The sequence below is a fragment of the Anser anser genome, assembly GCF_964211835.1.
Source record: "Anser anser genome assembly, chromosome: 2".
In the NCBI taxonomy this organism is placed as follows: Eukaryota; Metazoa; Chordata; class Aves; order Anseriformes; family Anatidae; genus Anser; species Anser anser.
Genome location: NC_139721.1, coordinates 126,625,733 through 126,638,980, shown reverse-complemented (window position 1 = coordinate 126,638,980; position 13,248 = coordinate 126,625,733). Strand labels below are relative to the sequence as shown.

The following is a 13,248-nucleotide window of genomic DNA, read 5'->3' as shown; positions in this document are numbered from 1 at the left end:
GCAGTATACTGAGGATACTTTAGGCATGTTTTAAGAATGCTGAATCTTGGTCAAGTACACACCTCAAGCAAACTGCATGAACATCCCTGACCATCCACTCCCAAAGTGAGCCTGCAGAAAATGAGTAGCCAGTATAGTTGTTCCTGAATTGGGGGTGTCTCCGACTGGCAAGAAAAAACTTGGATTCTGTTCAGGCGGGTAACTCTGCCCAGCTTCTGGGATTCAAACACTCCAGCTGAGACTGACTGCCTGTTAAAGAGCTTATTAAAAACAAACAAACAAAAAAAAAAACAACAACAACAGACTTGTCTTTCACAAACTCCTTCTGTTCCTTGCTTCAACTTCGTATTTTTTCCTTCTTTACTCCTTGCTATACTCTGCTTTCTCTAGAAGGGTGAAAATCAGGAAGAAGTTGTCAGGCATTAGGAAAGAACGCACCCAATATATGCACCCGGTATATGCAGATTGGAGTCTCTTTGACCCCGCAACTTGGTATTTCAGCATTAGTTCTTCAAATTGAGAGACAAGCATAGACGTTTGGCGAAGATGGAAAAGGAACCTTCTGAGTTTACAGGGTTCACTTAGTAACACATGGGCCTAATCAGTACAAGTAAATTATATCATACTATTATACCTATGTAAGCAACCTGTTCCTAGCTGCACTTGCCCTGTAGAGAATCAAAAATCAATAAATCAGAACAATGAGCATTCACAAGTAAAGAAGGCTTTGAGATTTTACATGATGAAGTGGTTCAGTGGTTCCAGGACAGAGGAGCAGTAGCAGCAGCTGTGACAGAACGGCTCCAACTCTGATGGGGAAAACTAAACCACTCACCTGTGGAGCAGCAGAGAACAAAAAGAACAGTCAGAAGGGTTAGCAACAGGTGAGCACAACCACAGGCTAGAGATTTTCTGAAAAGCAGTAACAGAACAGTAGACAATTTCTCATTTGCCTAAAAATCCTAAAACATGTCTACCAGCTCTAAAACAGAATACGTTCTCAGTGGACATTTATTATGCAAAGGGCAAACCACCTTGGGTCACCAAAACCAAAATACGTGGTCTGTATGGGTACCAGAACTACTGAACATAACTATTTATCAAAAGCTATACAGTGCCTGAGCAGACCCTCCTACAAGGACAGCAATAAATAGACGTGGAATTTATCATCCCTCTCCTTCCGTCAGGGTTTGACGGAAGAAAAGTCAGGTGGCAGGGTATGAGTGGGGCAGCATCTTCCTAGTTTAGGAAACAGCCAGGAGATTAACAGAAGAGAGATTTAAATGTCTTTGTTCCACATGTCAACACAGATAAGAAAAAAATATAAATATTTTTTATTCCAACCCCCCACTACGTATGGGGTTTTTGTTGCTGTTGTTGTGAAAGGGTGACTAATCCTACCCAACTGTCTTCCAGAAGTGCAGGTACTGGAAGTTTTTTCCTTCTTACCTCTGCAGTTTACTATCCTGTGTCAATTTGCCAGCAACAAACTAAACATCTGGGCTCTTCCTAACCAGCTCCCTTCTGCTCTCACTTTTCACCCTAACCTCCTGCATCTCTCCAGGCTTCTGAAAGAAATATTTAGCTGGTCTTCAGTTAGAATTAATATTTTTAAATTACACATGCAGAAAGATCAACATCAATTATTTTCCCTAACTGTTGATATAGTAAGTCTAGTAAAACAAAATGGCTGTAAAAAAAGTTGCATTATTTCACCACATAAGTTAACAAAACCGTCTAGACAACTGTATGCTTAGTTACACACCCCAGTTCTAGCCACACATAGAGGAGAGCTACAAATACTAATATGCTTTGAATTCACGAGGTGCCAAGGATCTTAAGCAGTCACTTGTACCACTGCAGGCAAAATTCCACTCTTTTCCAATATTAAAGAGGGTTGGGGGAACCAAGGTGGCGGAGGATTCAGTTTTCAAATGCAATGGCTTCTGAATAAGCAGAGACAGGGAAGAAGCATTCCTTCATTTCCAGAACATTTGCTGGTACTAAGGAGTCCTGCTGCTGGCACACTGTGCTGTTTGCAAGAGCAGAAGGGGTCACGAGCTATATATGCAGTACATTTCAGAGGTCAGTGGAGTAGCACAGAATTTGGGTAATACTGCTACAGGAACTGGATTTTTTTCCTTCCTTTCTTTTTTAAATAATTCAGATTGCCATCAAGGGGAAAAGATGCAGCTACAGAGCAAATCAGTATATCACCATAACATTCATTAAGCTAATAAATTAATATTCATTTTTATTATACTCATTTCCACATTTGACATGCATTTAAGGGTATATGTAAAGTTCAAGGTAAAGCAATAGCAGATACACACATTCTCACTGATCTCTTTCATGATGGTTTCAGACTCTGTAATATGAAAATTGCTCCAGAGCTAAAATCCATTAGGTAACGGTAGCTCAAAGGTAATTTCTTCGACAGAGTGATTAAAACGCAACCAGCTCATATTAAAATACAATAATGTAATCAAAATTATCCAGAAAAGGTAACAGCAACAAATACCTTTTCCCCATCCTGGGTATCCAGTTACCGTCTCACCTTAACAACCTCTGCTTTCAGGCTCTTGATATTTACCCTGGCTCTGGAAGCTGGTTCAGAGAGCCATTAAAACTCCTTGGCATATAACTTTGTTCCAGATCACCGTGTCCAACGCAGACTTTATCTCCCCACTGAATCTGGTCTAAAGAGAGCCCTGGTAATTGCCCCAAGGCAACTGCGAGCAAAGACGGGATTATTTGCTCTGTTCTGAAGACTCACTCTTCACAATCTCACCAAAAGTTGCCAGTGAGAAAGGGGTCATTCTGGATAGCTGAACGAGATATTACATCCAGATAACTAACTCTCTGGATAGCTGCCCTGGGACAGAAAACAATATTTGGAAGTACTGTTAAGCGTGACCACTAAAGATAAAGCACGAGGACTGACACAGCTACAGCAGCTGCATTTCTCATCTATAGTAGCATTTACATGGTTCAGGATTATTTAGTCAATAAGAGATTTTCTGAGATGCAAGGAAACTGCAATGCTAGGTTCACGTATGAAAAGTCCTACAGCACAGGTATAGAGCACCTCTGAAGTGTAGCAAGGGCTTACACTGAACCTGGGAAAAGGAGATTCCCTGGCACAGCCCTCTGAAGTGGAAATACATACAAGAAAAAGCAAAAATCAAACAGCAACAAAAAGCCCCACACAAAACATTATCTTCCCACCCTCTACAAACCATACCTCTACCATGCTCTGTCTCTTCCCAGGAGCATACAGTGCTTCTAACTACCCGAGAGGACCCTAGGCCATCCTAATTCCTCCCTGGAAGGCTGTGCAAACCAGAGGTTTATTGTAAATACCTCACAGCTTTCCTCCTCCCTCCAAATATCATAGTAGTCCTAAGCAACTTTTTGTGAACTTGTTATCCCTTCCAGGTCCATGGCGCTCTGCACTTGGATGAACAAGCCCCAGCTCGAGAGCACAAAGCAGCATACTCCTGAGCCTCTTTCTCTCTCTGCTGTCACAGCTGCGGAGAGGTTTTGCTCCCCTTCCCACAAATCCATCTTTTTCACATTAGCGAACACACTAAATGAGTCAGGAAGTTCTAGCAACACGGCCTAAACAAATCTATGGGGAAGAGGAGCTATTTGGGTGTTTCTTTGGAACTCTACGGCACTTACTTATGTCCGCCTCTATCCTAATCATGAAGAGTTCATACGATGAAGCCTCAGTAGAAAAGTTCTGAAATGCAAATGCAGGTGAGTGGGTTTTTGTTTATTTGTTTTTATACATCAAAACTGGGACCTTAATAACTCTCGGAGTGCTCAGGTAACCCAGTGTAAGAAACAACGATGCCTGCAAGGTAGCAGACACTCCTCTGCAAGTTACAGAAGCCACAACACTTCTACAGGTTGTTAGAAAAAGATGTAAATTTTCCAAGTTTGTCGCCAAATTTACTCAAATCTAAGTCAGTACTTTGAACCGAACACAAAAGCAAACAGGAAGCAAGGGCAGACCTCAACAACTTGGTATGCAGGCTTCACCTGCAAGCAGATAAGCATCTGAAGTCTCCATGAAGCCCTTAAATGAATTCCTGTAGCACGCACACACGCTGATGAGGATGCTCAGAACGATTACAGCTAACAAAAAAAAAAAGAGTGAAATAATGACAGTTTTGTTCCCTGAATGCCACAGTCATCTATCACAACATGGGGCTGAGTTCACATTCATGTGCCCATGCCAATCTCAGATAGCAGTGAAATTGGATCTCTGGCGTCTTGTATGTACCAGCCTGCAACTTCTGTGTTAAAGCTCCACTTACAGCTTCTGTCTGGATACCTCCTACAAAGTAAGGTGACCACATTACTGAAGAAAGATGCGATACTTTCCACAGCACACTCAGATATTCAGCAGTTCTATTTTTATTCAAGGAATATTTACTATTTGTCAAAATATGTTGGAAAAAAATATATTTCCAGAAGGAACAGAAACATTTGCAGCTTAGTCAAGTTTGACAATATAGTCTTAGAAAAAAGCAAAAAGTGCGTGTGGAGAACGAAATCTCAGCAGTGTCCAAATATTTCCTAAATTAAAAAAACATTTTGTTGGAGCAATTTCAGAAATGTCAACATTTCAAAATGAAAGTGCTCAGCTTTGCACAAAAATCTCTTAAAAAATCTTTATAATTCAAAGTCAGAAGAAATGTTTCAAAATACATCCGAACTAAATTCTGATCTTTGGGGTCATAAGACAGCCAAGCTTGGCTTCAAATCCTATTGTTTTTTTCCACTTTTTCCAGTTAACTGATAAATTCTACTTAAACTAATAAATTCTATTTCTACTTCGTCCTTCTACCACAAGGCAGAAATGGAACTAACAGCTGTATTTCAGTCTTTTTTTTTTTTATTATTCTTTAATGTATTATATTATCTTAAATGAAAGTCCACAGTAGTAACATACTCCAGTCTGGGCACTCATCAGAGACACAAACAGCACTGCAGCCTCTTTGCTCAAGTAATCCACTCCCTGTTTTTGTCACAGCAAATAATCAAGAAAGAGCACCCTAAGAATTCAGGGTGAAAAAATGCAAAAATCAGTATCAAAGAAAATGATTAGACTATCCATGGGAATATTTCTTGTATTCCACAGGTCAGAATATTACTCTAGCATCTCATAACCAAAAGAAAGTATAATAAATAAAGCATTTGCAAATGTCTTGGTGTAGAGTCAGACACTGAGTAACAGTAATTGGTTGCTTAATTTTAATTGTGAAATTATTCACAGACCCTTAAAACCAAGGACCTTTTTTGTTAGCTACAGCTAATTTATCAAATCTATTCTTTAATTGTCACTGTTTCAAATTAACACTAAAACCTTAAGTCTGTGACTTTCTCAATGTGTATTTAGCTATCTACTTAGATTTTTATCAAATTTTGAATCACTGGTGTTTACTAGAGACGAATAAAATTAATTCTTAGTAAATCATAGCTTGCTCAAGAAAAAGAATTATAAATAAAGAAAAAAGCACATTCAGGGGCAATATAAAAAGTACACTGAAAACAGCTGGCCTCCAGCGCTTATTTGTTTTGCATGAAAGTATTCTGCAGCCTGTCACAAAATATTTCTGATAACTTGTTTATATTTGCACCATATCATACAAGAGGAAGGAACGATAGAAGAGTTTGCCTCCAGATTAGACAGGCGTGTTTCCTTGTCTTTTTAGCATCACCTCTTCCTCGATTATTTTTTATTATTCATATCATCTTTTCACATTCCCCAGGTAAAGATTAGGTGAAAAACAGAAGGTTTGACCTGACTACTTTACATTCCTCATAAGGACGGCTGCTCAGCTACAAAAACGTTCTCTCATGCCCTGAAGAGCAGCCACAATAATCGCTATAAGTTTTCACCCCCAAACAAGTATGTCCTGCACAAGTGAAGTATAACACAACCACTACAAGTTACCTGATGTTTCTTCGACTTGTTTCATTTGCTGAGTTGTATTTATTTAGGTTTGCTGTTGTACAAGACGAACAGTCCCTGCTAACTGCCGGTACGCAGCCCCACAACAGGCCTCACCCAAAGCCACTCGAGTAGGCAGAGGAAAAAGAAAATATTCCTATTGACTTTATACAAGGCCTTCAAACTTAAAAAGGAAAAAATGTGTATGTAACACGTTAACAGATGTTTGTTTTCAGCCCTTTCTTCCTATAAAATAGGAGACTGAAACTTTAAGCCCTAAAAATATTTTATGCCTTAGCCTCTCCATGTAATCAGTAACCTCAGAACAAGAACATATTTTGTCATCGAAAATCATGTTTTAGTTGAAGTTTAATGGCAATTCCATTTACTTCCATATGATTAATATAATCTAGGCTTTGTCACAAATGTTGCACTTAATGTTTTATCACAATTTAAATTCAAACCCAAAGAGCAAAGGAAAACAGACCTGGAAATGAAACAGAATCCCAAAATCTGCTCTGCTCAAGATTACAAGTGGGGAGGAGAAAAAAAAAAGGTGCTGATCAGAACTGTTAGTCACAAAAGACTATTTAAGATAGAAAAACCTTCCTGAAATAGAATGGCCTTTCTCACCACACCAACTTGCAAAGCGAGTAAGCAACATCCTTGGAACATACAGCCTTCTACATCACTGTGAGATGCATTTTCCGTAAATAAATTTAAAAAAAAATATTACAGCTGGACAGAAGACTAAATTAAGATAAATATTGCCACAATTAGGTTTAGTTAGTTGCTTTCAATGAACAATAATTGGTACTGCTGCTGAGGTAAATAAGTGTAATTGTTCATTTATTTTGCAAGGCCACACATTTATGCCCATTACATAGCATAGCAACTGAGTACAGGCCTGTCCTCCAATTTCCAGGTACTGGAAGAAGCATCCCATACACTGACTATTTTACCTTATTTCCGCATAGGGACTGCTGCTCGGCTAGAAAAACATTCTCTCACGCCCTGAAGAGCAGACATGATAACCACTATACATTTTCTACCCAAAACCATCCCATATAGTTGCTGCATCGCTTGCGGTATAAGAAGCCTTAGGACAAGAACTACCACCTCTTCAGAAAAGCAAATCCAACTTCAAATTTTAATTTATACACTAAGCAAAATGCTAGAAAAGAGTTGCATGACAGTAACTACCTATATCATCTTCCTGTTCTTCTAAAGAGCTCTGCTTGAAGTTAAAATCCTTCCAGGCTCAAGTTTGCTAGGCCTCCCGTCAGTGCTGACACGTGTAGCCCCTTGTCCTCATCACTAGCAACATGAAAGCGTTGCATCTTTTTATGCTTGTTTTACACAGCGCACTGTGAGCTCCAGTATAGGAGCTGTCACTGACATCCCACTGCGCTTTATCCAATATGCTGGTGGAAGTTTCCCCAACACAAAGGGGAGCAAAGCAAACATCTCAGCAATACCAAATTGCGTGTGCTTGCACCCAGCTTGTAACTCAACACCTTGCAGCAAAAGTGAGGACACGGCCCAACCTTTATTAGCATTTCTGAGAAAATATTGAAAGGGCCAACTTCAAGCAAGCTACACGCATTCACCCGATGGATTATGAAACCACTTGAACTCCTTGCTGCAGAATTTGGCCCCCTGACTGCCTAATATTAAGCACGAAGTGAAGTCATTGAAGGCAGCAGATGCCGAAGTTTCAGACAGAATTTCAGAATCCTCTTTCCTCCTTCATATGACCTGAACTTTTCAGTTGCGCAGTATTTTATACGCAGCTTTTGGTCCATCTTCTGCAACTATTCTTTTGTTGAAGTTTTGTTTTTCTTGCTAATCCTACTACTTGGAAAAACAGCTGCCTGTGCTCTCACAGCAAGTACTGTTCTGTTGCAGGAGCCATCCTAGTATTTGGGAACCAGTCAACTTTAATGAGAAGCACCACAGCTCAGCTCTGACAGCCAAGGCCACTATACAAATACCTTGCTGGAAGCTATTCAATAACAGGACTTTGTGTGTGCAGCACCAGTAGATCATCTTAGTTTGTGCCACTATTCTATATGCAAACATTTGGGGTTTTTCTCCCTTCAAGATCTGCTAGCCATTTTCAGCACAATACAATTAACAACTTCTACCTCCATTAATGTGTCTTCTGATTTATCTTTCGCGTCTCCTCCTACACACAGTGTTGCTTCTTCAGGCCCACTGTTGTTATGTTCAGACACTCATTTCATTCATACCCATTTCTCAGCAATCAACAGGTCTCAGGAAAAGCAGAACTGTCCAGGTAAGCCATACAGTTGCACAGGTATGTGTATGTCGTGTCAATATTTACCATGAAACAAGGGAGCACATGTGAGCACATACTGGCTCATACAAGCAACAACCTCATCTGCACACGATTAAAAATACCCAAAATAAATGTAAATCAAATTAGATATATATGTTGTCAAAATATGATAAAGTGACTCAGCTGAAGTCCTGTCTCTATTTTCAGACTAAACATTACATTAGGAACTAGCTTTAAGGAGGTACTGACCCTCCTCTCTAAAGGATACACATCAGCTATGCACAGATTAATGAAAACAATCAAACTACAGGAAGAAAGTGTGTAGCCCTCTGGACTTCTGAGAACAGATGACAAGGCCCCAGAAGGTTACTTATACCAAGTTAGACTTCAATATAATTTCAGAAACACTCTGTGGAACCAGAATTGCTGTTCCTAGCATCACAGCCTTACTACACAGTCTAACTTTTGATGAAGGCATTATCAGGACAGAAGAAATGCAATAGAAATTGCCATGTTGCCATATCTGAGTAATTAGCAGTTAGGTTTTCCAGTTCTTTCCCCCCCCGCCCCACCCTCTTCTACACAGTACTCTTTGGGTAAATAACTGTCTTGGACTAATGTAGTCTATTCTACAGCGTGAACCCAGCAATGAGCAGTAAGTTGGGCCTTTTGCTCCCACCCCAGAGACATCAGAAAATAAACCAGGCTACCTGCAAGTGAATAGAGTATCTAAAATCCAAGAGACAAGGAGACCACCTACTAAAGCAGACTAAAAGACACCCTCGTTGGCATGCATACAGGGAAAGTGACAGCACTTCAGGTTGCACAAAGTGCTGGTAGAAAAAGCTCACAGAGAAACATTGCAAAAATTACTAACCAACAGTTTTGAATCAATGTCTATTTTCAGCTGTGAGCTGCAGAAAATGAGAATACAGCCTGTTTGGTAGTCAGCACTGCTGCAGAATTACAGGAGTTCCTCCTGCAGAACACGCTCTCATTGCAGAGAACACTGTTAGGGCCCTCTGAAAGGCCCAAGAGCAATACTCCTGATTTAGCATAACTATTCAGTCCAACAGAACACACAAAGGCAATACTTAAATGCAAAAACTGAAAACGCAGCAGCCGATCACCATCTCAGATGTGAATGTTTCATCCAACAGGCAAAACTCTCCCAGGTTACCTGCACTGGTTTTCTTTTTTAAGGTACTGGTCATTTATCAGGTGGCCCCTAAGATGTAAGGGGAAAAAAAAAAAAAAAAGAACTGCACAATGAATTACTTCATTACTGTATCATTATTCATGAATGTTATACTACAAGTAAGAAAAGGAACTACAGAACCCCTCAGAAACCAACTGCATTCCGTCCCCAAAATGCCACAAGTGTTTCCTTATAGTAAGTTGAGCTTTACTGGCACGGCTGATGAAAAAGACCCTTGGGTAAGTATTTGTTTTTACTGGGACAACTGAGCTCTGAAAAAATGACCAAATCCTCACCAGCACTCCGCTGACGATGTGAATGACTGTTAACCCACCCTGTGGAATGTGACACAGCAGCAGCACTGCAGCAACTGGAGCTACACGGAGGGAGCATCAAGAGCCCATGCCACAAAGGTCTCCCCACACAGATCTGTTCGCAGCATCAGGCTTGTTACCTGCACTGCAACACCGTTTGCCTTGCAATCTCCTACTTCAGTTTAAAGTAACAGCAGAAAATAACTCAATCGAGTTTTCTTTTTCTTGCAGCACACACGGAATGTCCCAAGCAACGTATGTTTTACATGGCATGTTACCCTGCTCTGCATGCCAAAAGCTACAGTTATTTTTTAACATGACAAATTTTGGTGCACATTTCTAGACCTGCGTGACAGAAAGCGTTGGACTCTTGTTTGCATCAGACTTACTGAGAAAATAGTTCCAACACAAGCTCCTGTTCAGGCATTTACTCCTTTATTTCAAAGCTGCCTTTGGAAATGTTAAATCACTTTCTGGCAGAATCCGTACTGGGTGAGTTTTCATCCTCTGATCCTTCAAGCTGCTCCAGGAGCACATCACACGCACCACCTTGTACAGCTGAGGCCTCCATGTGAGGATTGGGATCCATTTTGGTGCAACAGGTGCAACTCTCAACTGATTTGTCAGGTGTTTGATAAAGGCGAGTAACGTAACATACCTGTGCCTTGTACTCACAGGCAGGTCAAGTTTAACCTACCATCACGCTGAGGTGAAGTGTTAAAGTATAAGCAACCTTACACCATTTTGCACCACTTAGTACACCATCAGTTGCATGTGTGATGTCGTATGTGCAAAGTGTCCGTTCTGCGTACTCCACGTGTTGGCCAATGCCATGTAACATGTATGTGCACATGCTGAATCAGTAGCACTTTATTAACTTTGAGATAGAAAAAAAAAACAGGTAATATTTGCAACAGAATTAAATATACAATTATTAAGGAGTTACAGTATTTCCAGATAAAGTTCTCCTCTCTGCTGAGAAGTCTGAGAACTGCTGATCAGTGATTACAGGGCAACGCACAGACCGCATGGGCTGGACTCTATCTTTTCTGACACCCTGCGGGCTGCGACATCTACGGGCCGATAACCCATTTGAGGGACACACCAGATGACTTATGAGCTTTCATTTTGGGTAACTGTTTCCCCCGAGCTTTCCCGTCGTGATGTGACACAGAGCGTAGGAGAAGCGAAGAATCTGAGATTCAGAAGAAAACCCCCCAAGAGCCAGCAATATCACAACAGCACACTTGCACCGCGCCGAGTCATAAATTACACAGTTTTGTGGTGTGTGGTTTTGTTACTTCATCCTAGACATCATGGTAATTAGGAGCAGCACACCTTTCATCTTTCTGACCCGTAACATTATACGAATGTGATGTTATACTTGCAATTTAAAGTTTGGTGGTTTTTTTTTTTTTTTTTTTTTTGGGGGGGGGGGGTATTTGGGCCTGCCTATTAAAATGTAATTGAAGTGATGAAACTAGTGTTTGTTTCAGTTTGTAGCAGCACTTTATTTCCTTATACTTTCACCGAAGCACAGCAGCCTGCGGCCCACAGGCACTTAAAACTTCAGCATCCCCACCACCACCACGCTGGCTTTGGAACTCGCTCTGCCTGGCAGAACCACCTCCAGAAGCTCACTTTCTTTGCGCTCAGGCAGCGGAGAAGAAAATCGGTGCCTCAGGTTTGAGCCAACACCTGCCGAAGCAGCACACCCGGGGGGGGGGGGGGGGCTGGGGCCGAGCCGCGGGGCGCTGCCTCCCCGCCCTCAGCGCGTCCAGGCGGGCACGCCTCGGGCCTAGCCGCCGCCGGAGCAAGGCCGCCGGAGGGGGGCGAGGGAAAGTTGGCGTGAACGGCCGGCGGCCGGCAGCCGCGCCGCCCCCTGCCCGCGGCGCCGCCCGGCGGCCCCTGCGCACGCTCCCGCCCGCCCACGAGGCCCCCCGGCCGGGGAGGCAGCGAGGAGGCAGCGCCCCGCCGGCCGCGGGGCTGAGGGGAAGGAGGGAGCGGGGTGGTGGCGGCGGCGGGGGGAGCCCGCAGGTGATGGGCTGAGGGCGGCGAGCGGAGCGTCCCGGCGCTGCCCCGGCCTCCCCTCGCACGCCGCCCCATCCTCGCCGCCACACCTAGCAACGGCGCTGACAGGACGCAGCGGCGGGAGGAGGAGGAGGAGGAGGAGGAGGAGGAGGAAGCGGAATGGCTGCCGCGGCGGCGGCTCCCTCCCTCCCTCCCTCCTTCCCCGGAGCCCTGACAGCCAGAGCCGGGGCGGAAGCAGCAGGCGGCGTGCTGTGCCCGTCCTCCTCCTCCGGGTCTCTGCACTCCCTCCTGCCAATGCAAACTAACTCCCCCACGCCGCGGCCACCGCGCGTCCCCCGCACCCCGCCGTGCCCCGCACGCCGCCTCCCCCGGGAGCCCTCCACGTCGCTCCTCACCCGCCGGCCTCCCTCCCGCTGCACCTTGTGCCCCGCCGCCCCACGCCCCCCCGGCGTCCCCCCTCCTTCGCCCCTGCCCTGCCCCGGGCACTCACCGATGTGGTTGTCCTCGATGTGCTCGATGAGCTCCGCCAGGGTCGGGAAGTGCAGCCCGCAGCCCCCGAACCTGCAGGCGTTGGAGAAGAAGGAGGCGGCGGCGATGCCTGTCATGGTGTTACATCGAGATCCCCCCGCCGTGCCTGCTCTGCCAGGGCCGGCGGCGGCGGCAGGGCGGGGAGAGGCGGGGGCCGGGGGGAACGGGACGGCGAGAGGGAGATGGGGAGGGAGAGAGAGAGAGGCTGGGGGTGGGGAGACGACGAGGAGGAGGAGGAGGAGGAGGTGGCGGCGGCGGCAGCGTCGGGAGCGGCGGAGGGGAGGGGAGGGCCGGGCTGGGTGGGGGGAGATGAGGCAGCCGCAGCTGGGAGGAGGGACCAGCGGCGCTCCGTAACAGCTGTGCTACCCCGGCGGCGGCCGCCGGCAGCGGGAGGAGCGGGAGGAGCAGCGGGAGCAGGGCACCCGGGCCGCCCCGCACCGCGCCGGGGGTGGGTGGGCTGGCAGGGACCGGGAGCGCCCCGCCGCCAGCCGCCAACTTTCGCCCGCAGCGGGGACGGGGCGGGGGGCGGCGCAACGGCCGGCCCCTGAGGTGAGGGGAGCCGCCCGCCAGGAGCCAGGCGGGCAGCCCCACGCCGGTTCCTCCTCCACCCCGGGCAGGCGAGGCCGCCCGCCCGCCCCGGTGCCTACCTGCGTGGGCCTGGGGCACCTGCGGCCGGGCCAGGCCTCCGGGGGTCCCCCCGGGCACAGGGCCCACCCCGGGGCCTGATCCGGCGGCCGCAGCCCCGCGGGTGTAAAGGAGGAGGAGGAGGAGGGAGCGAGCGGGAGGCACCCACCTCGCTCTCGAAACCTATTTTGACTTTTTGTCTCCAGAAAGCTATTCAGCGGAGAGGCTGACTGATTAATTGATTTTAATGAAGGTCTCCCTAGGCTCAAATTCACAGACAGCTTTA

The 13,248-nt window shown here is 45.4% G+C and overlaps 1 protein-coding gene across 1 annotated transcript in view; it reads right to left on the bottom strand.

Moving 5' to 3' along the window:
• JAZF1 (JAZF zinc finger 1) overlaps positions 1-12,640 on the bottom strand; it is a 190,249-nt gene extending 177,609 nt beyond the window's left edge. Inside the window, exon 1 of the mRNA XM_083823213.1 lies at positions 12,301-12,640. Within this exon, the coding sequence (XP_083679339.1) occupies positions 12,301-12,415 (115 nt within the window). The 5' untranslated portion in view covers positions 12,416-12,640. The remainder of the gene's footprint in view (positions 1-12,300) is intronic.
• Between the last annotated feature and the right edge of the window lie 608 nt (positions 12,641-13,248).